This window comes from Typopeltis vanoorti, chromosome 26 (genome assembly GCF_054136105.1).
Source record: "Typopeltis vanoorti isolate ZY-2024b chromosome 26, IOZ_Tvanoo_1.0, whole genome shotgun sequence".
Lineage (NCBI taxonomy): Eukaryota > Metazoa > Arthropoda > Arachnida > Uropygi > Thelyphonidae > Typopeltis > Typopeltis vanoorti.
In genome coordinates this window covers 5,873,586-5,895,689 of record NC_143574.1, presented here as the reverse complement: position 1 = coordinate 5,895,689, position 22,104 = coordinate 5,873,586, and the positions used below count along the sequence as shown (strand labels likewise).

Genomic DNA, 22,104 nt, shown 5'->3' with positions numbered 1-22,104 from the left:
AAAAAAATAATTGTTGAACAGAGATCATCTCTATGACAGGATTAAAATAATTTAAAAATCTCTTTCTTTTACATAGTAATGAAAGGAGTTAATGCTAATCCAATAATTGTCACTTATATTCAGGAGCAATAACAGTAAAAGCACTATGAGAAAATAAAACAGTAATATATTTTTTTATAATAAGTATGATAATCACGTGAATTCTGGCCACTCATTAGCAACTTTGTATGCGACCTATACTTCAAGCAATACTTCAGAGAGTCTCCCTGAAGAATTCCAGTAGAAATATTATTATGATTGCAATTGTACAGACACCTCCATGGAGTCCCAAACTATCAACATAATATGTATCATACCTCTAATTAAAACCATCAACAGACAAAGCAGTTACAACTGACTCAAGCAACCCATTCCATTCATTCATCACTCTCCAAGCAAAAAAAAATCTAGTCCTCACACCCTTGCTAACCACAATCTTATCCAACTTCCAGGGATGACATCTTGTTCTGACCCCTCTAGTCATGTGCTGAAACATTTCCCATGCACTAATTCTATAAAATCCTTTAAGTAATCTAAATATTTCTATCATATTCCCCTTTTTTTGCCTATCAACCAAGTTTTGCAATCCACAAACCTTCAATCTATCCTGATAGGGGGTGACCATTTGGTCACCGGGTTTTCAGAAGGATGAAGAGATGTTGGAAAGGGTCCAAAGGCGACTGATTAAGGTAGTTTCTGACCTCTGGAATGTCGAATATGAGGAAAGATTGAGAAGATATAATTTGCAGTCTGGTGGACAGGAGGAAGAGGGGAGATATGATAGAGACCTACAAGTTGGTAAGGGGTTGTTATAGGATCAATGGTGGAGAAGTTCTACAGAGAATAGTGGGAGATCAAGGAAGAACCAGAGGTCATCCCTGGAAACTGCATAAAGAGGGTGTGAGTAGGGGAGTGAGAGGCAGGTTTTTTCATGCAGAGTTGTGAAAAAAATTCTTTGTGTTTTTTTCGTGCACACTCTCAGGCAAGGCATTGTGGTGTCTGCAAGGAGTTTGGGTGTGTTTAAGACACGGTATGATGAGATGTGTGTGTGATAAAAGGACCTCCCAGATGAGTCTTTGACTCCATGAGGTCTTGAGGTAATAATAATAATAATAATAATTCCACAGACCATTTACCATCTTGGTCACTTACCTCTGAATCCTCTCCACCATTTCCTTATCTCCAAGAAATCCAGTAAAACTAGACCTGAGCACAGTAATCCAAATGTAGTCGTATTAAGGCTTTATAAAGAAGAATAATGACTCCTGATCTCTGCTTATTAGTATGTTCTTCAATAACCAAGTACTCCTGTGAACTACCTTGGCTACTTTAGCAGTATGCCCTCTAAACCCCCTATCTACTATCCCCAAATTCCTGGCTTCATCAATTTCTTGGAATACAGTTCCCTCAATGTGGAACACAGCTTGTAATCTTTGTATTCCAAAATGCATAACTTTACACTTTTCACATTAAATTGACATTCAATTTAATGTGGAAAATCTATTCAAATCATCAATGTCCAGCAAGCTTTGATTAACTATTATCTTACTCAAATTTGCATCCTCAGCAAACAACTGAATATCTCCCTTCAAATCATTTTCTATATCATTTATGTACAAATTAAACAGCAGTGGTCCAAGCACAGAGCCCTGTGGCACACCATTAGTCACATGCCTTCTCCTGAATTCTGCTGCTCCTCCATATACTACTTTTTGGTATCTGTCCATCAGCCACTCTTTTATCCATATCACCAGTTTCATATCCATCCCCATTTGCTGCAGTTTGAATAACAGTATTTCATGTGTATTCGGCTTTGCAAATCCAGCAGTATCATCATGTAGCCATTCCCTTTATCCATCTCAGCTGTCATCCTATTGTAAAAAATTAATAGATTACTCCCAGTAATCTCTCCTTTAACCATTACTCTTACATGATTATTCTGGTATGGTTTTGTTATTGTTTTGATTATTTTCAAAGATATGCCATAATAAAATGAGAATTTTGAACATCCTCGGCATATCAATTAAGTTGAAAGCTTTTGAGAAATTTATGAATTTTAAAATTATGGGAGGATTTTCATGTCTCGCTTCTTCTAGCAACGTTCTAAGGCAGTGAATGTGTTTAACAGTGCATCTGTTTTTCAGGACACCTGCTTGATTTTTAAGTAGAAAAGGTGCTACATATGGTTCAAATAAGTTTAGAAGCATCCTGTTATAGACTTTCAGTGTGGTACAAAGTAGTGTGATTTGTCTGTAATTTTCTGGATTGTTCAGATTGCCTTTTTGTGTATTGGTATTATTAGGCCTTCTCTCCATTGTGATGGAATGTTGGATGTAGCTAGAGCTATATTACAGATATTTAACATTTGTTTCCAATGCTCTTTTCCTCCATGTTTACTAACCTCTGCTGTTATACCATCCAATCCAGGTGCTTCGTCATTCTTTTGTGTTTCAGTGCACTTTCAAATTCTTGCAATGTAAAACTGTTACACATAATGGGAAGTTCTTTTTTTTTTTTTTTTTTGGATTATCACTTTTGGCAAAGCATCTGTAGTGAAATTCACTGATGAATTATTTAATAGTTGTTTGCAGTAGTTCTTCCACACTAGGAATTTCTTTACATTTCAGGTATCTTGCTATTTTTAGCTTTGGTTCTTTGTCTTTTGGGCTTCCTTTCTTATGTGCATAAAGACAAAGAATAAATAAAACTAGAGAAAAGCATACCAGGTAGCTAACATTTCTTTAGTTTTATGGGTAATTTTTTGTCATTTCAAAGCCATTCATGCTTGATGATTTAATTTTTTTAACTGAGTATGAAGATTGTGCATCCTCTGATTCCTGTATTGCTGCTTAATGATATGTTAGCAAAAATGTGTGAGGAGAAAGGAGTGCAGTTTGTTAATGTGTGGAATGAATTTGAAGGACAAAGTGAACTGTATAAGAGTGATGGACTGCATATGAATGGTTTTCATGTGAGTCACTTGGAGAGACTACTGCTGGAAGGCAGAGAAGTGAGTGCAGAGAATGAATCCGATCAAGTGGGAAGTGATGTGGAAGAACAGGAGAGATTGAAGAGGTGGTTATAAATGAAGAAGTGAGTGGCATGAGTAGAGAATGAGAGAACAGGTGTGCAAGACAGACAGGGAAATGGGGAGGCTCAGGGTGAAGAGGGGAACACAGTGTGAGAAAGGATGATGCTCCAAGAGGATGTGAATGCATGTGATGACTTGAGATCAAGGGAAAACAGTCAGAGTTGAAGAAGGTTCTAAGATGAATAGGGAGAAGAAAAAAAAATGGCTCGAGTTAAGTATGGAGAAGTCACACCTAATAGGTGGTATCAGTGAAACTTGTCAGAGATCCAGGAATGAGCTGTTATGTTTGTATACAAATGCTAGAAGTGTAAGAAATGAAGCAAATGAAATGGTTGCATTAATTGAGTCTGTTCACCCAGGAATTGTTGGAATAAGTGAGACATGGTTGGATCATGAAATGTATAATCAAATTAGCCAAGCGAATAAGAAAAGGGTGATCATTATGGTTGATTTTAATTATGGCAATATACACTGGGATGATGAGATAGCAACTAGAAGTAAAGAAAATTAGTTTATTGAGTTTTTGAGGGACAACTACCTCAGACAGTATGTAACAGATGGCACACAAGTATTGAGGATCTTGAATTTGATCATCGCATCAGAGGTTGCAATTATAAATGAGGTATCAAATCACCCTCCAGTTGGTGACAGTGACCATGAAGTGATTACCTGGATGGTTGCCAGTAGTGTGAGGACCTCTGTGAGAAAGGGTATATGCGGAACTACAAGGCTGGTGATTATGAGGAGCTCGGGAGACAGCTTGCAGGTGTAGAATGGAATGAGGAGTTAGCTGGAAAAGAGATCAATGCAACTTGGGGGATATTCAAGAACTATCTAATAGACACAATGTCTAAATGTATTCTAAGGGTGGTCAGAAGGTTTATTAAGGTAAGTGTGAAATGGATGAATGAAGAGATTAAGCAAGTGATACAGAGAAAAAAGGCATTATGGAGGTAGCATAAGAGAAGTGGTAATAATCAATTCCATGAGGATTACAAAGAATGGGAAAGTAGGATGACTTGGTTGGTAAGAGTAGCAAAAAGTGAAGAATGAGCAGCGGTTAGCTAATTATTCCAAAAAGAATCCAAGGGAGTTCTTTTCAGCACATTTTGCAAAACTCTGACTGAAGGGAAGAGTCTTGAATGAAAACAGTCTAATCCAGAACAATCAAGATACATATCGATAGCATTCTGTTTGTGATAAGAATAAAAAGTTACTTTCATGTTTAAAATATAAATAATCACATGGATAGGTATGCGAACATACCCAATAGCTGAAGATATTATTCAGAATTATTCTTTAAAGTTCCTAAATGTCATAAATGCTGTCACTCAAAGTGATGTCAAAATTGAAATAGGAGAAGCTGTATTTTGGAGGTATTGTTCAACCATAGTGATGCAATGCTGATGTAATAGTATTTGCCATCAAAGATTTTCACAAAAATTGTTGTTTACCTCTGATGGTGCCACTATGATTCAAGGCAAACTGAATGCAGTAGCTATCCAACTAACATGCAAAATTCCGCACTTTGTTACATATTCAAATCCTGGGTATCACTGAAGCATAGAAAGAGATCGGGCTAATGAGGGACACTGAAACATTAACGAGAACTATTTACAGTCTTCTGTTGATCCTCAACAAATAAGTATAGATTTGAGGAATGGTGGGGTCATTGATCTGGATAAAGTGTACATAGCATGGATGTGTGGCAAATACCATAGGGAGAAACTGTAGCTTGTAGGCTCTACATATTATTATTATCTCCATGGAGTCAGAAGACTCATTTGGGGGGGGGGGGTTTCCATATTCACACAATACCTACATAATTCTCCTTAAACTCATTTACTGAAGAAGTATTCACAACCACCTCGGGAAACCTATTCTGCCCATTCACCATGCTCTAAGCACAAAATCCAGATCTAACACCTTTACTAACCACACTCTTGCACAATTTCAACGGGAGACACCTCATTCTTTGCCTTCCTTCCAAATAATATAATGAAAAAAAAAAGTCTTCAGTGTCACTCCTATAAAACCCCTTTATTAATTTATGTGATTGTATCATGTCTCCTCTTTTTTGCCTATCAGCTAGTTTTCAAAGACCACAGATCATCAATCTACTCTCATAAGGGAGCATTCCACAAGCATGCCACCATCTCTGTCACTTGCACAAATTCTTCATCCCCAGTCCAGGTGTCCAGATGTGGCCTTATTAATCCTTATAAGGGAAAATAATCTTTCTTCCTGCTTGTAAATGTGTTCTTCAACAACCACATAATATGATGTGCTGTTTTCGCTACCTTCACAATATGCCTTCTACACTTCAATTCCCTGTCTACAATCACTACAAATCCTTGGCTGCACCAGTTTCCTGCAATTCAGTTCCATCAGTATAGTAAACAGCTTCTGATCTCATCTTCCCAAAACACATCACCTTACTCTTGGCTACATTAAATTGTCAGCAATTTAGCCTTGCCCACACTGCTACTCTATTTAAGTCATCATAGGATTTTTACCTCACCATCATTTACCACTCCTCTTCCCATTTTTTTTTATCATCAGTAAACAACTGTATATTATCTGTCATATCATTTCCTATATCAATGATGTATAAATTAAACAACAGAGGACCAAGTACTAACCTGTGGTACACAACTGATCACTTGCATTCCCCTGGACTCAACTCCTCCATAAACCACTCTTTGATATCTGCCCATTGGCCAGCCTCTAATCCAAATCACCAGATTTACATCCATCCCCATTTGCTCCAATTTATGCAACAGAGTTCTATGTGGAATCCTGTCAAATGCCTTTGCAAAGTCTAGCAGTCTGTAATACCAAGTAGCCATTTCCCTTATTCAATTGCATTGTCATTTTATTATAAAAAGTAAGCAAATTACTAAGGCAAGACCTGCCCTGCACAAAACCATGTTGTAGTTTGTAGAGTATCATATTCCTATCCACCCAGTCCTGAATTCTGCCATTTACCAATTTCTCCAACACCTTAACCACCACTCCTGAGATACCTATAATTTGCTACTTCTGTCTTGGGGCATCCCTTATGCAGTGGGACTATTTTGCCCTCATTCCACTCTATTGGCACCGTCCCAATATTGAGGCTTAAATTTAACAGCTTGGTCTAAGCAGCTGATAATTCCTTGCACATTCTTGTAATACATAGGCCGATATACGTCTAATCCCATGGCTGTGTTTATATTGAGGTTCTGCAATATTTTAAGCCCCTCCATTTCTTCAACCTCTGTTCTCTTATCTGGGCACCTCACATTCGACATTGCAACATGATCACTTAGATGGACGCTCTTCCAAAAGGCTTGTTCAGTAATTTAATTACTTGGTTTGCTTCTGTTACCTCTCCACTTTTTAAAGTCATTCCTCCTTTTACTTGCCACATAGCAAAATAACTCTTTAGGATTTCTCATGGCCTCAACAACTAGCTTTCTCTCATTATTAGCTTTGACCTTCCTCACCATAGGTCACCCTTCTTGCATGTGCTCTGTAATGGTCATGGGCATGCTGATCATCTTTTTTTTTTTTTTTATAATCCCTCCACAACTTTTTCTTTGTCTGCATCTCTTACTTAATGATGCTATTCATCCACCTAACTCATATCTGATTTTTTCTTTTGAATGTGGTAAAAAATTTTGATCCTGTTTTTTTATCCAACACCTTTTGATCTCAGCTGCATCATCAACATCTCTCCCCTACAAATATCTATGCTATGGCACTGCTGAAAGTGGATTCCTCAGCCTTTCATAATCACCTGCTTTGTAATTTCACGTATATTTCTTCTTAACAGAAAATTCTGGTAATCTCCCAGTTCAAGAGGTTGTGCACATACATGATCACTTTCCTCAAAGCAAAGGCACGATAGCTCGATAAGTTAAGTTCTCTGATCTAATCATATAATCAGAGAACTTGGGCATTCTTGAACCTCCTGTCTCCTACATTACATGCTGCTGCAGGTAATCATCCTCAGCAGCTGTATAAATTCCATTCTCGTCCTGTGGCCACTCTTACTCTTAGTCTATATCCCTATAGTGAAATTCCCTACAATAATTACTCAACCTGCACTCGTGGTAATTTGCCAATGTATGCATTTACGTTCTCTCTTATATCCTCTGGATTATACCAGCAACCAAGTACATATTTCTCCTGTTAACATCTATCTCACACCAGATAGCCTCAAATGAACTGCCCTCTTCATCCCTAATGTATTTCTACTCTTTTTTACTTCAATTCTTCTGCTATCATACCCCCCCCCCCCCAATTCTGTCCTTTCTGAAGACACTGTATCCTTTGCATTCTATTCCTATGACTAATGCATATAACTTTTGGCCAAGTTGAACTGATGCAAAAAAATAAAATAAAATAAAACTCCTCATCCTTGTTTCGAATACTTCTGGAATTAGTACACATAACCTGCAACACTCACTTCATCCCACAACCCCCCCCCCCACACACACACCTTGTGTTGCTTAGTCCATAAAAGTTAAGAACTTGAGGTGTTACATTTAGCATCATGTGATCATTTTTCCACTTAACTTTTAGGTTGCCTGGACCCTGGAAAAGATTCAAGCAGTGTCAAGTTTAATAACAAAAAATTAAATTAACAAAGTTTAATTTATATACTTCAGCTTGGTATGGTTTCAGTTTATTTTTAATAATCTAAGAATTTTACAACATATGATATATTTACCTTAAATTCAAGTTCCATTCCAGTACAGTTTTCAACTGGCACAATCTGCATAAGTTGCTGAATATGGGTATATAAATTTCTTGCAGGTATTTCTGTATTTCCAGCAACAACAGCTTCTAATACGGCATCGTGAATGAAAATGTACTGATCTTCTGTTTGAACCATGTAATTTCGTTGAGCTCGCAGACATGTGACATGACCATAAATATCTACAGTATTTTCCTGTTTTAACCTCTCCAACATAGAATCGATGACAATGAAACATCCTGTCCTCCCAACTCCAGCACTTTATATGGGATAAGAAGAAAGAAAGAGGGTGGAAAGAGATATATTTTTTGAATACTTTTTCATTTCATTTTACAACACATATCATAATTCAATGAGTATAGTAGCTGTTATAATGAAGTAATAAGAGCATAATTCAAATTATCAAGCTATTTAAAGTATTATGTGCAATAATATATATATATGCTCATTGCTAAAATAATGGAGACATCCTCAAACTAATGAAATTCACAGTAATGAAACTATGATGTATGGCAGGCACTGGCTAGTGATTAAAACAATCAATGAAAATGCTGCATTTGATTATGTCTGTGCATATTCATGAATGTGTATATATCAAAACTTATACAATTAAATTGGATTCTTCTTTAAATTGGATTAATTTATTGAAGAATTAACTGATTTTCATGTGATCCTATGGGCTTTGGCTTAAAAATTTTGATAGTTAGTTGTACAACATGAGTGGGGTTGTTATCGCATTTACTATAGTGAGAGTCAAATGGACTGTTACAATAGTCAAAGCAATTGCATAAATTATACACCTCCATTTGAATTATGTTGTTCCTTCCTTTTCCTTCCTATTTTAGATAAAAAAAAAGACTAAACAAAATATTAAGTTTTAAAAGAGGTATACTGTGAGTAGACATATCGATACAAAATTAATAACGGAAAACTCACATACAAAGATTATTTAATAGTGTAATTTTCGCCTGCGTGTCACAGGCATCTTCAGTACATATTAAGCTCAAATTAAACAATGACTGACAATTCCAAAAAGCGCCACCTAAGCTGGTGTAAGATAACTAAAAAGGTCAATAAATTTCCTAAACAAAATATTATTCTTGTAGGCATAGGTTTCTGTAGTTTAGCAGTTCAAAAGAAAGATTCTGTTATTGTGACCAGTGGCGTATTTAGGTATTTGCTGCCCCTAGGCCTGCCTCCCCATATTTAATGAACGTGTTGATTTACATGCATAACTCATTTATATCGTAAATTCATAATATAAATATATATATATATTGGTCTGTATAGTTATGCAGAATCTGATTACATGCCAATATGCTTGCATACTAAACTTACAATGAGGAAAAGAAAAATATTTCTCTACTTGTGAGTAGATGCAGCATATAAGGAACATGTTATAATTACAAAAATGAGTGCCAGGAAATTTCCGCCGCCCCTCAAAATTTGCCGCTCTAGGCCCGGGCCTATACCTAAATACGCCACCTATTGTGACCACAAGTTTATTAAGATAAATAAAAATAAATAAACTATTTTGAGAAATTACTCAAAAAATTCCATTCTATGATGCTATGGCCGTCTAACTGTTCATTAAATTAAAAATTCTGAAACGTGACAACATTCAGCATTGTTCAAACTAAGCATGTACAGATTCTGCATTCGGATTTTTTAATTTAATGAACAGTTAGATGGCCATAACATCACAGAATGGACTATTTTAATTTCTCATTTCTTGTGTTTAAACTTTTAGTTACTTTTAACCCTTGAAGGTGTAAGCCATGACATATACGAAACTTGTCTCTCTCTATGTTCACTGGGCACCTACAGATGCCGTATGGTCACTCTGATGCTCGATGATGTTCCACACCAGGCCTCGCCATGTAGTCCTGTTGTTTGCTTTTCTGGCAGCCTCAACTCTCTGAAGGTCAGTCACTACACACACGCCATCCATCCATCTCATTGATGGTCTACCCCTGCCTCTTTTTCCAAGAACTTTACCTTCTATTACTGTTCTGAGAAGTCTTCCTTCCATCCTTTCTATATGTCCAAAATATTTTAACTTTCTTCTGTCAATATCCTTAAGGAGCCTTAAAGTTCTACTAATCTTTTCTAACACCCATTCATTTGTACGCCTTTCAGTATATGATATCCTCAATAGCCTTCTGTAACACTAACACCACATCTCAAAAGCAGATATCTGTTTCTTATCTGACTTCTTTAGGTTCCAAGTCTCGCATCCATAAGTCGCTGTTGGAAAAACAACTACATCTAAAATCATCAACTTTGTTCCCATGGAGATAGATCCATCCTTCCAGATTTTAGACAGGTCTCTGACTGTTGTTTTAGCCATTCCTAACCTTTTTCTGACATCTTCTGACATTAATGTGAAGAACAGCAATTCTTCACATTAAGAATTGAAGGTGTAAGTCATGACATATACAAAACTTGTCAGGTTTATTTATTTTTATTTATCTTAATAAACACATGGTCGCAATACCAGAATCTTTCTTTTGAATATATTATTCTTATTTTATTAGATAATGCTAAAGTCAAAACTATACCGCTCAAAACAATTAGGGGATATTTTGGTTTTCTTGTAAATTATAAAGTTATAAAAATAATTTACAAATGTAACATTTATTTTATAATATTCTTAATATACAACAGTATAGAACATGTAACTGCATACAAAATCATGTTAAGACTTGTCGAAACGTTCTTAGCTGTATTAGCATGTGGGGGGGTATAAAAGTGTGGCTTGTTTACGCTCACTTCCACAGCGCATAATTATCACTTAAATTGTAAACCTGTGTCACCTACTACCCATTATTTTGTTAAAAATGGCAGAGCAACATGATATTTCAGAATCCATGGCTTAGAGAGCCATTGGTTAATTACACTGCTCAAAACAATTAGGGGATATTTAAATTTTTGTCAGATAATTATAAATTTCTGCAGATAATTTTAACTATTGGTTACTTTATACATGAATATGTATTTCTTACTTATAGATAGGGTGTAATTGATGAGATATTGTTTAAATAATTGATATTTATTACAAATTGTGTTACATTAATAATAATAAATTATAAAGTTATAAATTATTTTTATAACTTTATAATTTACAAGAAAACCAAAATATCCCCTAACTGTTTTGAGCAGTATACATTTCTTCATCACCATCCTCCATATTCCCTGGCCTACAGCATCATTCAACTAAATATCTCTTCCTGTCAACTTCACCTCACACCATACTGACTCCAAACCATTGCTACTATATACATCTCTCATCTTCACTTTACATGGACATAATTCCCCTCCTATCATCAACAGAACATCCCCCTCCCTTCTTGTCCCTTCTTCCAACAATTTTTGGGTGAGTAAACTCAATCAACAAAACCATTTCATATGCCTTATTTCTGATGGCATTTGTAAATAAACTAAACAATTCACTTTTAGGTATATATCTGGTCCTGCCAATGCCACTTGTAGGTTGTGATTTTCCCACACCTAACCATTCCCACTTGCCTTTATCACTCAAGCTTTCTATCTTTTCAGACTCTCTCTTGTACATCCCATTCCCATACTGACCATCCCCCACACACATATTCACTACTTCTTCCAACATCCACTCTTCTTATACTATGTCTCACTGTACATCCTGACTCCCCACATTTCCCTGTCCATCTTGCATGCTTGTTGTGTAATTATCACTCATAGTACTACTATTCTCATTTACAGTACCTTCAGTCTCACCAGTTTCTCTCTCCTGATGTCTTGCTGCACCTCTTACTTCATTTGCTCTTGCTTACATCACTTTCCTCCTTGAAGCAATGGTCTCTCTAACTGACTCACACCAAATCCATTCAAATGCAGCCCGTTACTTTTGTACATTTTCATCTTCCCTTCAAATGTATCCCACACATTCACAAATTCCACTCCCTTCTCCTCACACAATTCTGCTAACATACCATTCATGATCCCTGCTCTTAGTCTCAACTTTCCACTATTATATCTAGGCAAACACACTGACCACCTTCCAAACACATTATCTTTCACTCTCCTCAACAATCTACAGATATCCATTCTTACATGCTCTTTATGTCCAAACAAGTCATTTGTTCCAACAACCACCACCAGCTCACATGCTTCTCTTATCTAATGCATCAATTATCCTGCTAATTCTCCCTCCTGGAAAACAAACCTTATGGAATCTCTCAAATACCACACTTCTAATAATAAAATCTCCATACATTGCTATTCTCGAGTCATTCATCACCTCGTTTTCTCTATTTTCCTTAATTCTAACCTTTTGTACTGGTCCATTCTTATTCACTAAACTTCACATCTCATTACATATTTTTCATTTCACTTCTTATTCTGATCAACTCATTTTTCAAGTCTTGCATCCTGACAGTTACACTATTTCTCAGTCTATCATTCATTTCTTTCATTTCCTCATTCCAATGTCCCTTCACTTCCACAGTGTTACTCTCTTTTGTTTCTTCAGCTATACTTTCTTTTGCTTCCATAGTTCTACTCACTTATATTCCGTGATTTATACAATCTTCTGCTCCTGCAATTGCTTCCATTCCACGATTCACATGGTCATTTTCTCCCACAATTATGCACTCTTTCATTCCATCTGCATTTGAAACTGCATTTGAACATGGAAATATGCAGACTTCTGGAGATATTGTTCTACTCTAGGCAAATAAGAGTATTAGAGCAGAGAAACCAGAGTTCCCAGAGTAGATAGTAGCAGGGATATTCTCTTCTGGGGACAATCACTTGAGAGATAGGAGAATGTATAATATATCGTTGTCGTTTGGACTCTGGAGGAAATAATAGTAGGTACAGGAATACTGATAAGGCATTGATGCTTCTCTATAATATATGCCAAGATTATCAAGAAAAATGGAATGAATGAGTGACATGAATGGCATCAGCCTGTTCAGAGATAGCTGGAATCAGTGAAATGTGGTTGACAGAAGATATTTCCTGACAGGAATAGAATAGAAAGATATAGCATATTTCAGCATTCTAGGGAGGGTAAATGAGTGGTGGGGTGTTATTTATGTTAAGTTATGAGTTGTATCCTCTGGTGGAGAATTTGAAGGTAATAAGAGCATATGGTGGTGTGAGGTAGAGATTAGCAGGATATATTTAGTAGGATGTTGCTGTAGGCCAGAGAACACAAAGGGTGAAGTTCAGAGATGTTTAGGCAGTTTAGTCTGGCAAGTGCAACACAAGTGATCATTGTGAGATATTAAAACTGCAGCAGTATCAACCAGGAAGATAAAAGAGCATATAGTAGTAAGGCAAGAAAATTTCTGGAAACAAACCTGTTAGGTAGCATGTGGTTCAAAAGTTTTGGATTTAATCCTAGCATTAAAGGTTCTGATCATAACTAAGATGTCATCCTTGCCTGGTGTTGGTGAGAATGTAGTCTTGACTTGGAGGATGTAAAGAGATACAGATGTATCACACAGAATAAAATACACATGGAATTATAAGGCCAGTGATTATAATAACTTTAGAAATAAGCTTGGGCAGTTCCATTGATGAAAAAATTGGGCGAGATATCACCTACATACGGAAGGCTAGTGAAGAAATATTTATCTGCGGACCAAGTTGCATACCTGAACTGAAAAAGATAACATATTTTGGTGTAAACTGAGTGACAAAGAAAATTAGACAGAAACTGCAGATGAAAATGAAGTTATGCAAAAAGTATCAAGAGCAGTTGCATGAGTAATATAAGATTCATGCCAGGAGAAAGTGGTTAGCAGTATAGTAAGGAAACCAAAACTGAAATATGAGAAGAGATTACCCCTCTGATCCAAGAAAAATCCTAAGGATTTATTTCATTATGCAGCCAGTAGGAGAAATAATTGTGGAAGAATGAATGACATTGTTATATGAAAATGGAATTGATCAACCATTGCTGATAGCATAGTAGAGTTGTTTAGTAATTACTTTATTCAGGTATTTCACCTGGAAATGTAGGTTCAATTACTAAAGGGATGGATGACAAAGTAAATTTGGAAATAGACAGCAGAATTAAAAAGCTGGCTTAGTAGGAAGTCAACTGAATAAATTTATATGGAATAAGAGAGAGAGATTAGTCAAAACACTCAACTAGTTGTATTCAAGACAGTGTTCAAACCAATTTTAACTTATGGAGCTGAGCAATTTTAACTAACTGAGGGCTGGGTTAGAAATAAAACTCTTGATCAAAGACTGGAGACCACAGATATGAGAGTCCTGAGAAAGATTAGGGGACTGAACAGATGGCATCAATGGCAGTATCATATTAAAAATGAGGCTATTAGGAAAGAACTTGACATTGTTAGCATTCAGGAATGTGTTAGCAGAGCTAATATCAGGTGGTATGATCACTTAAACAGAATAGGAGAGGAAAGATTAGCTAAAGACGTGTTCTTTGCCAGGATGGCAGGAAAAAGACCCAGAAGAAGACCAAGATACAGGTGGATTGATATACTAAAAAGTACCTTAGAAGACAGAAATATAAGATCTGATAATATTGGAATGTTGACAGATAACAGGCTAATCTGGAGAAAAATTGTTGATAGGAAATTAGTAATAATGTAACTGTTCATGTAGTACTATGATAAGATCCTGTACATCCCCACTCCTCAAGGATATATGTCAGGAATTTTATGCTGATAATGGACAGTATTCATTAAAGAGCCAGAACAGTGGAACCTAGTTCCAATGGCCTAGCATTTCAGTGAAAGTCTGGTTACAGTGCACAAGAAGTTGAAGGAGGGTAATATAATGCCATTGCATAATTATGGTGGTGGAATGGAGACATCAGTTTCTTTTTTTTTGTAGCTGGAAAATTTTGAAGAAATTAGTGAGATTGTATACAAAATTGGGCAGACAAGGGTAATGTTATCTGTGAGATTTAGCATTGATTTATTAAGGGGTGTTCTTGTTTCAGTAATCAGATTGCCTTTCATAATAAAGTAACTAGAGCAATTTATGGCATTTATAGCCATATTTTTGGATTTTACAGTGTAATTTGATAGGGTGACACATGATAAGCTGATATTTATATTAAACATATGTATTTAGAAATCAGATTAGTGAATTTGATTAGAGATTGGCTGTTTCGATAGATATCAGAGAGCTGGGTACAAGGGAGCCATATTAAGGAAAAGGATGGTCTCAAGTCAGGTTGGTTCTACAGTGCTAAATACTGAGACCACAAATGTTTAACCTTTCCATTTACTTCTAAAAATGGAATAATGTTACCTGGAATTGGGATATGTGGTTAAAATTCAAACAAGTAGTAAAACAGAATATGATGGAATGGGGAAAGGAATAGGCTTTGCTCAAAAGAAAAAAAAAGTTGAAAGACCTGTATAAAGAGAGAAGCTGGTTTGTAATAAACCAATGCAATGGCATAGAATGTAGCAACATCATTAGAAACATTAACCAAGAGACAGAAGTGGAAAGGTAAAAACTAGTAAAAGAAAGAAATTTTAAAATAAGACTACAACATCACTCAGCAGATTGCCCTTCAGCTGCATTCTTCAATAGACAATTCACTAAATTCCATGAAGAAAGGACTATCAATCAAATCTGTGTTGATGGTGAAGACATGTCCACAACTCAAGATATCCTTGAAAAATTCGGCAAGATCAGTGGATTAACTACTAATGTAGACAAGACAAAATTAAAAGTTTTTGGAAAGTGAGATTTTAGAGACATTCCTTTTGGATTAACCTCTCTCTTTATCTCTAGAGAAAGAGAATCCATTCATTATATTTGGAATTCCCTTCTCCACTTACCCAACATTACCAGTTCAAGAATATACGAGACCTTTGAAATTTTAGAAGACTGGAAAATTGGGCCACTTTCCTTTTCTTCTAAATTCATAGTACTCAAAACCATAATCATTCCTGCTCATTTGTATACATAATAAATATTACAGACATCACAGAAGCTGAAGATAAGCAATTATGTAATAAGCCTGTGCAATTTTTTTTGGTCCAGCTGATACCAAGAAGTTAAAAAGGAATTTAACTATCAAAGAAGCATGGAGAATTTGGGCTTCCAGTCTTAAAATTCTGATATTTAAGCAATACAGCTTCAAAAATCCATAAAATATTGAAGACCAATAATCACACATTTGCAGACTTTCTCCTGTACTACCTGGGTTTTATAAAGATCCAAAAGCTGAGATTGTCCCGGAATATTATAACATTCTATTCTTAACTCTAAAACTGCTACAACACTCTGGCATTGACATTCTTTCCATTAAAAGAAGTAAAATTTGGTATAAAGAAATCTGTAATCTCTTGTGCCATGAAATTCTACAGTTGGGTAGTGACAATTGTTCCATAACTTACTGAAGTTCCTAGGATACCCTAACAGGAGAGATTTTGCTTGGAGAATTGCATATGGATATCTTCTAGTCAGTGCCATCAGATTGAGGTACAAATTGGAGATCCAACTTGTGACATGTGTTACAAATTGGAAACAGTAGAACATGAATTCTAGCTGCCCTGCATATTTGGAACAGATTATGTAATGTGTTAGGCATTCCATTTACTTACTACAGAACAGGTAATTTTTTTGCAGTATCTGTTAGCAATGGAAAGAGAATTTTGATTTTTATAATTAATGAATTAAAATAACATTTATGGAAGGTTAGAAAGAAATGTGGATTTGAAAACCAGCAATATGACACCCAAATGCTTTATAATATTGTATTGTGGAAATTTTGTTAGTCAGACGATTTTTGTATTTAGAAAGAAGCATTCTACGAGATATCAAATTTTTGACTAGATGGTGTAGACCAGGGGTGGGGAACCTTTTTAGTATCAAGGGCGAAATTTTTTGCTAATTTAAAAACTTCCGCAGCCGACTGGCAAATTTTAACTCTTATATATAGTGTATGTAGTGTACAATATATATCTCAATAAGTAAATGTGCAACATTTTCATCTGATATGGTATCTTTTAATTACAATTGTGTAGACATATAATTATAACAATCAAGCAAAGGCTATATTTAATTTATTTAAAAAATGATATTTATTTTAACTGAGAACTTTATTAAAGCAATAATAGCATATAAATATTTCATCAAAGTTAATGAAGCTTACCTTTAATCTTAAACTTTTTAGTGAGAAGGCCGAAACTGCTTTTTTTTTTTGTGAAAGCTTAGAAATATTAGCTGTCCTTGATGAGACGGCTACTCGTAGTTCATTGGCGAGATTTTCATTCATATTTTATGTGATATAGTTATTTTTGATTTTGTATATTTAATTATTTAAATTTAAATAAATTTAATTATAATAAATTTAAATTATTATGAAATTTTATTTACGTGTACATACGAGTACATCAACAAAGGGGCGAATTGAAATAGACTCGCGGGCAAAATTTTGTCCGCGGGCAAGGGGCTCCCTGCCCCTGGTGTAGACCATCCACATTATGCAATATTTACCACGGGGAGATAAAATTCTGTCTCTTCTTGCTATGAGAGGTTTTTTAAATAGTTCCATCCTCTTAATTCAAATGTGGTCTTATAATGAATTGCAGGGATGACTGGAGAGCAATCCCAGGCAGAGAAGGCCAACTCAAGGTGGTTAATTCAGATAAAGCCTGGGTATGAATCATCTCTGCACTTTGGTTTCAATTGGTCTTTTGGTTGTTCATCTATATGAGATTGGTGAAAAAGGAAAACTGATAGCCTTTGGCTATATGATGATATAAAAGAATTTAGACCTTTTCTCTATCTCTCATACTACCTATCTGTCTTTTCTTTCTCCTAATACTATCAGGCTCTCTTGCACCCCTATACTAACTACTCTAGGCCCATGATGAGCAGCCCGTTACTTTTTTACCTCAATAAAGGTCAAAACCAGTCTGGGTAGTGGCCCTTCTTATAATGTATAGCTTTGCATTATGGGATACCAAGGCAATTGATGTGAAGTCATTAGCCTTTATATACAAGCAGCCCAGTTGTGAAGTGACTTCACATGCAAACTTCATTTGTTTACACTTGGATAAAGGATGAAACCAATAATATAATTTCTTGGCATTCTGATTTACTGCCTCTGGTAATTATCTCTCAGCAGCTGTGTAAATTATATTTCCTTCCCTGCCTGTGACCAATTCTGCTCCCAATCTATGCCTCCATATTTGACCCCCCCCCCATAATAATTACTTGACCTGTAGTTACAGTACATTAATTTATGAAAGCATATCATGTACATTCGAGTGGTGCAAAAGACTTTTTATTGATCTCCCGCAATGAGTCTTGTGACTCCATGGAGGTCAAATAATAATAATAATATATTCATTTTTATTATCCAATTTGTCACTTTACTACAAAATATGAGTATGTTAATAACTACTACTAAGATCAGGTCTCCCTTATTACCAAGTTTACCTTTAACAAAGTCATGTTGTCTACAATAAAATTTAATATCCCTATCAACCTATCCAAATTCTACAAGACTTTAACCACACTCCAGAAATATAAATATTTACTGTCTCTGTTTTAACACACCACACACACTGATGTGAATTGCAACTATCTTACTCTATTCTACACTTTTGTGAAGTGGAAAAATTCTTCCACTTCACAAAAAAAAAAAGAGGTGGGGGAATAAATCTGAGGCTACTAATTATAGGCCTGAGATTGTAGTTAAGGTGTTGGAGAAATTGGTGAAGAATGGGATTCAAAACTGGGTTAATAATAGATAAATTCAGATAGCATATTATTTTAGGTAGTATTTTAGATAGCATAGGTTTGTGAATAAATTAAAGATGGCAAGAAATTATATTCTTGGTTTAATCCTTTATCCAAGCATAAGCAAACAAAGTTTGCATGTGAAGTAACTCACAACTGGCAGCTTAAGTGTGGCTCCCACTGATGAGACCTTTATTTAGGTCCCATAATGCATAGCATTATACATGTCCGTAAGGATATGTGCTTTCCATTATGGGATACCATGGCAAGTGATGTGAATCATTAGCCTCTATATACAATCTGCCCAATCGTGAAGTTACTTCAAGCACAAACTTTGTTTGCTTACACTTGGAATAAAGGATTAAACCAAGAATATAATTTTTTGGCATCTTTAATGTATAGTATAAAAAAGTAGAAAAACTTTCAACATAGATTTGTGAAGGTGGGAGGGATGACCTTTTAGAATCTCCTTACATATTATAACAAGATTATGAATTCAGTGGAAAAGGGAGATGCATATACAGTGGTGTACTAAGATTTTTCAAGGGCCTTTAATAGATTTCCACACAACTAGCTATTAACTAAACTAAAATGGATGGGATTGAATAAGAGAGACTAGTGAGTTAGATAAGTTACTGACTATCAGATATGTACCAGCAGACTGTGTATGGGGGAGTGGTATCCCAAAAGAGGAAGGTCACTAGCAGAGTGCTGCAGGGATATGACAATAATGAACAAGATGAATAATGCCACCAAAATGGTGGCATTATTGTTCATCTTGTATGTTAATAATATTGGAACATGCTTAACTGGAGATATGAAACTGTTTGCTGATGATGCAGTTGGGGAGAATTATAAGGAGCAGAGCAGATGTCAAGCTGCTTTATTAACAACAGGTCTACTTAATTCCCTGCATGCTCACATCATTCCCTCTTTCTTCTTTCCCACTGCATTCAAGCTCTGTATGCTATCACATTGTCTACTGAGATCCTCCTGTAGCCTTGCAGGAGGATCTCAATAGACTATGTAAGTTCGAAAATGAGTGGACCTATCAATTTAATGCTGTAAAAGATAAGGTTTCGCAGTTTGGTAGGCAAAGTTACAATGCAGAGTATGCAGTTAATGCAGAATTTTGAAGGAAGCAAAAGAGATGAAAGATCTGGCAGTGATGGTGGACAGAGATTTGAAGTTCAGGAGTTACATTGCCAAAATTGTAAGAACATCACAATGGAGTATGGAGTGATAAGGAGGACCTTAATAGGACTACTATGTGCAGATTTGGTTGCCTGGTTTTCAAAGGGATGTCCTCTAACTTTCTGTCTACCACCATATTCCTAAATCTCTAACTTCATCTATTTCCTGGAGTACAGTTCCATCAATGTGATACACAGCTTGTAACCTATTTATCCCAAAACGCATAACATTTCTTGACATTAAACTGACACCCATTAATTTTTGCTCATACTGACAGCCTATTTAAATCATCCTGCAAGCTCTCCACATCACCTTGATTAACTATTACTCTACCCTAATTTTGCATCATAATCAAACAACTGAATATTTCCATTCAGGTTATTTCCTATATCATTTATGTACAAATTAAACTGTAATGGTCCCAGCACCGAAACTTGTGGCACACCACTAGTCACCTGTTTTTGTCTCAATTCTGCCCCTCCATATACCACATTTTGATATCTGTCCAGCAGCCACCCTCTTATCCACTTAACCAGTGTAATATCCATCCCCATTTGTTCTAATTTGCAAAAGTGTATTTGTATAGTATTCTGTCAAATGCCTTGGAAAAATCCAGCTAAATCATCGTGTAGCCATTTCCTTTATTCAAATCAGCTATTACTTTCTTATAAAAAGTTAGTAAATTACTAAGGCATAACTGACCCTTCACAAAGCTATGCTGACCCACATACAGTATAATATTAAGTTTATTTTTCACTTGGTCAGACTATAATAAATTTAGTTTAACCCTTTACAAGGGCAACACCGGGTACAACACCGGGCAACTCCTTGCAAAAGGAGTTGCCCGGTGTTGTACCACTTTACCCCAGTCCTGAAGATACTTTCAGGTGCAAACTTTGTTTGCACACACTTGGATAAAGGATTAAACTAAATTTATTATAGTCTGACCAAGTGAAAAATAAACTTTCAACATCTTTCTCTAAATCCAGAGTAATTTAATAAAAAGGTGGCACACCGTTTGGCAACTCCTATAGGTAGAGATGATCTGCTGACCTGGTATCTCCACTTGGGCCTGGCTCCCACTGAAGAGACCTCAATAAAGGTCAAAACTAGTCTGGGTAGTGGCCCTTCCCTTAATGCATAACATTATACATATCCACAAAGAGATGTGTTTTGCATTATGGGAGATACTGAGATAGGAGTGTTGGTAGTTTGCTCCACCTTTGCAAGGAGTTGCCCGGTGTTGTACCACTTTACCCCAGTCCTGAAAATACTTTCAGGCACAAACTTTGTTTGCACGCACTTGGATAAAGGATTAAACTAAATTTATTACAGTATCATATTTTTATCTACTCATTCTTGAATTCTCTTTTTTACCAATTTTTCTAGTACTTTTACCACTATGCCTGAGATACTGATTGGTCTATAATTTGCTACTGTAGTCTTAGAACCCCCCCCCCCTTATGCAAAGGAATAATTTTGCCCTCTTTCTGCTCCCTTGAAACACTAGGCTTTCACAGCCTAGTCAAAGGCATTGCCAATTCTCTTGAACATTCTCACAAAACCCTAGCTGATATCCCATCTAATCCAAGAGCTGTATTTACATTGAGATTCTGTAATATTCTAAAAACGTCCAGTTCATCCATCTCTGTTCCCACATTAGTCTGTCGCATAGCTTAAAGCAGTAACCTCATTAGGAAGATATATGTTTGCAACGTGGTTACTCAGAAACTCAACTATTTTATCCGCTTCTGTATCCTCGTGACCATCATTACTCATTAAGGTTAATCTTCCATAGTCATTCTTCCTCTTACTTACCACATAACAAAAGAACTCTTTGGGATTTCTTTTGGTCTGATTGGTTAAATTCTTCTCATAATCTGATTTTGGCTTCCTTGCCATGCTGGTTACCTTTCTTGCCTGAGCATTGTACTGTTCATGACTTTGCTGGTCACCTTTCTCTTTATATACTCTACAGCATTTTCTTCTTCTGCAACTTGTGCTTAATGATATTATCCATCCATCTAACTCCCACCCGATTAACCTTCCTTACCCTAGGTATACAGTTTAGTATTGCTTCCTCTAGATCACAGGTGGCCAACAGCAGGCCTGTGGGCCACATGCAGCCCACAACGTGATTTTGTGCAGCCCGTGGCAAGATAAAAACTATATTAAATTATATGTATTATCAATTTAGCTATTAGTTTCGACTGCAGATTTTCTGATTGATATACTAGTTATATTCATTATTTCTGATGACAGAAACAATTTATATTCTCAACACGGAATCAACATTGCTTTA

At 35.9% G+C, this 22,104-nt stretch overlaps 1 protein-coding gene across 4 annotated transcripts in view; it reads right to left on the bottom strand.

Moving 5' to 3' along the window:
- Window positions 1-22,104, bottom strand: part of LOC150092284 (tyrosine-protein phosphatase Lar-like) — a 1,042,795-nt gene that overhangs the window by 97,575 nt on the left and 923,116 nt on the right. For all 4 annotated transcript variants that reach the window (XM_090415047.1, XM_090415048.1, XM_090415049.1 and 1 more), the window contains exon 29: window positions 7,848-8,133. In XM_090415047.1, the coding sequence (XP_090271173.1) occupies window positions 7,848-8,133 (286 nt within the window). The remainder of the gene's footprint in view (window positions 1-7,847; window positions 8,134-22,104) is intronic.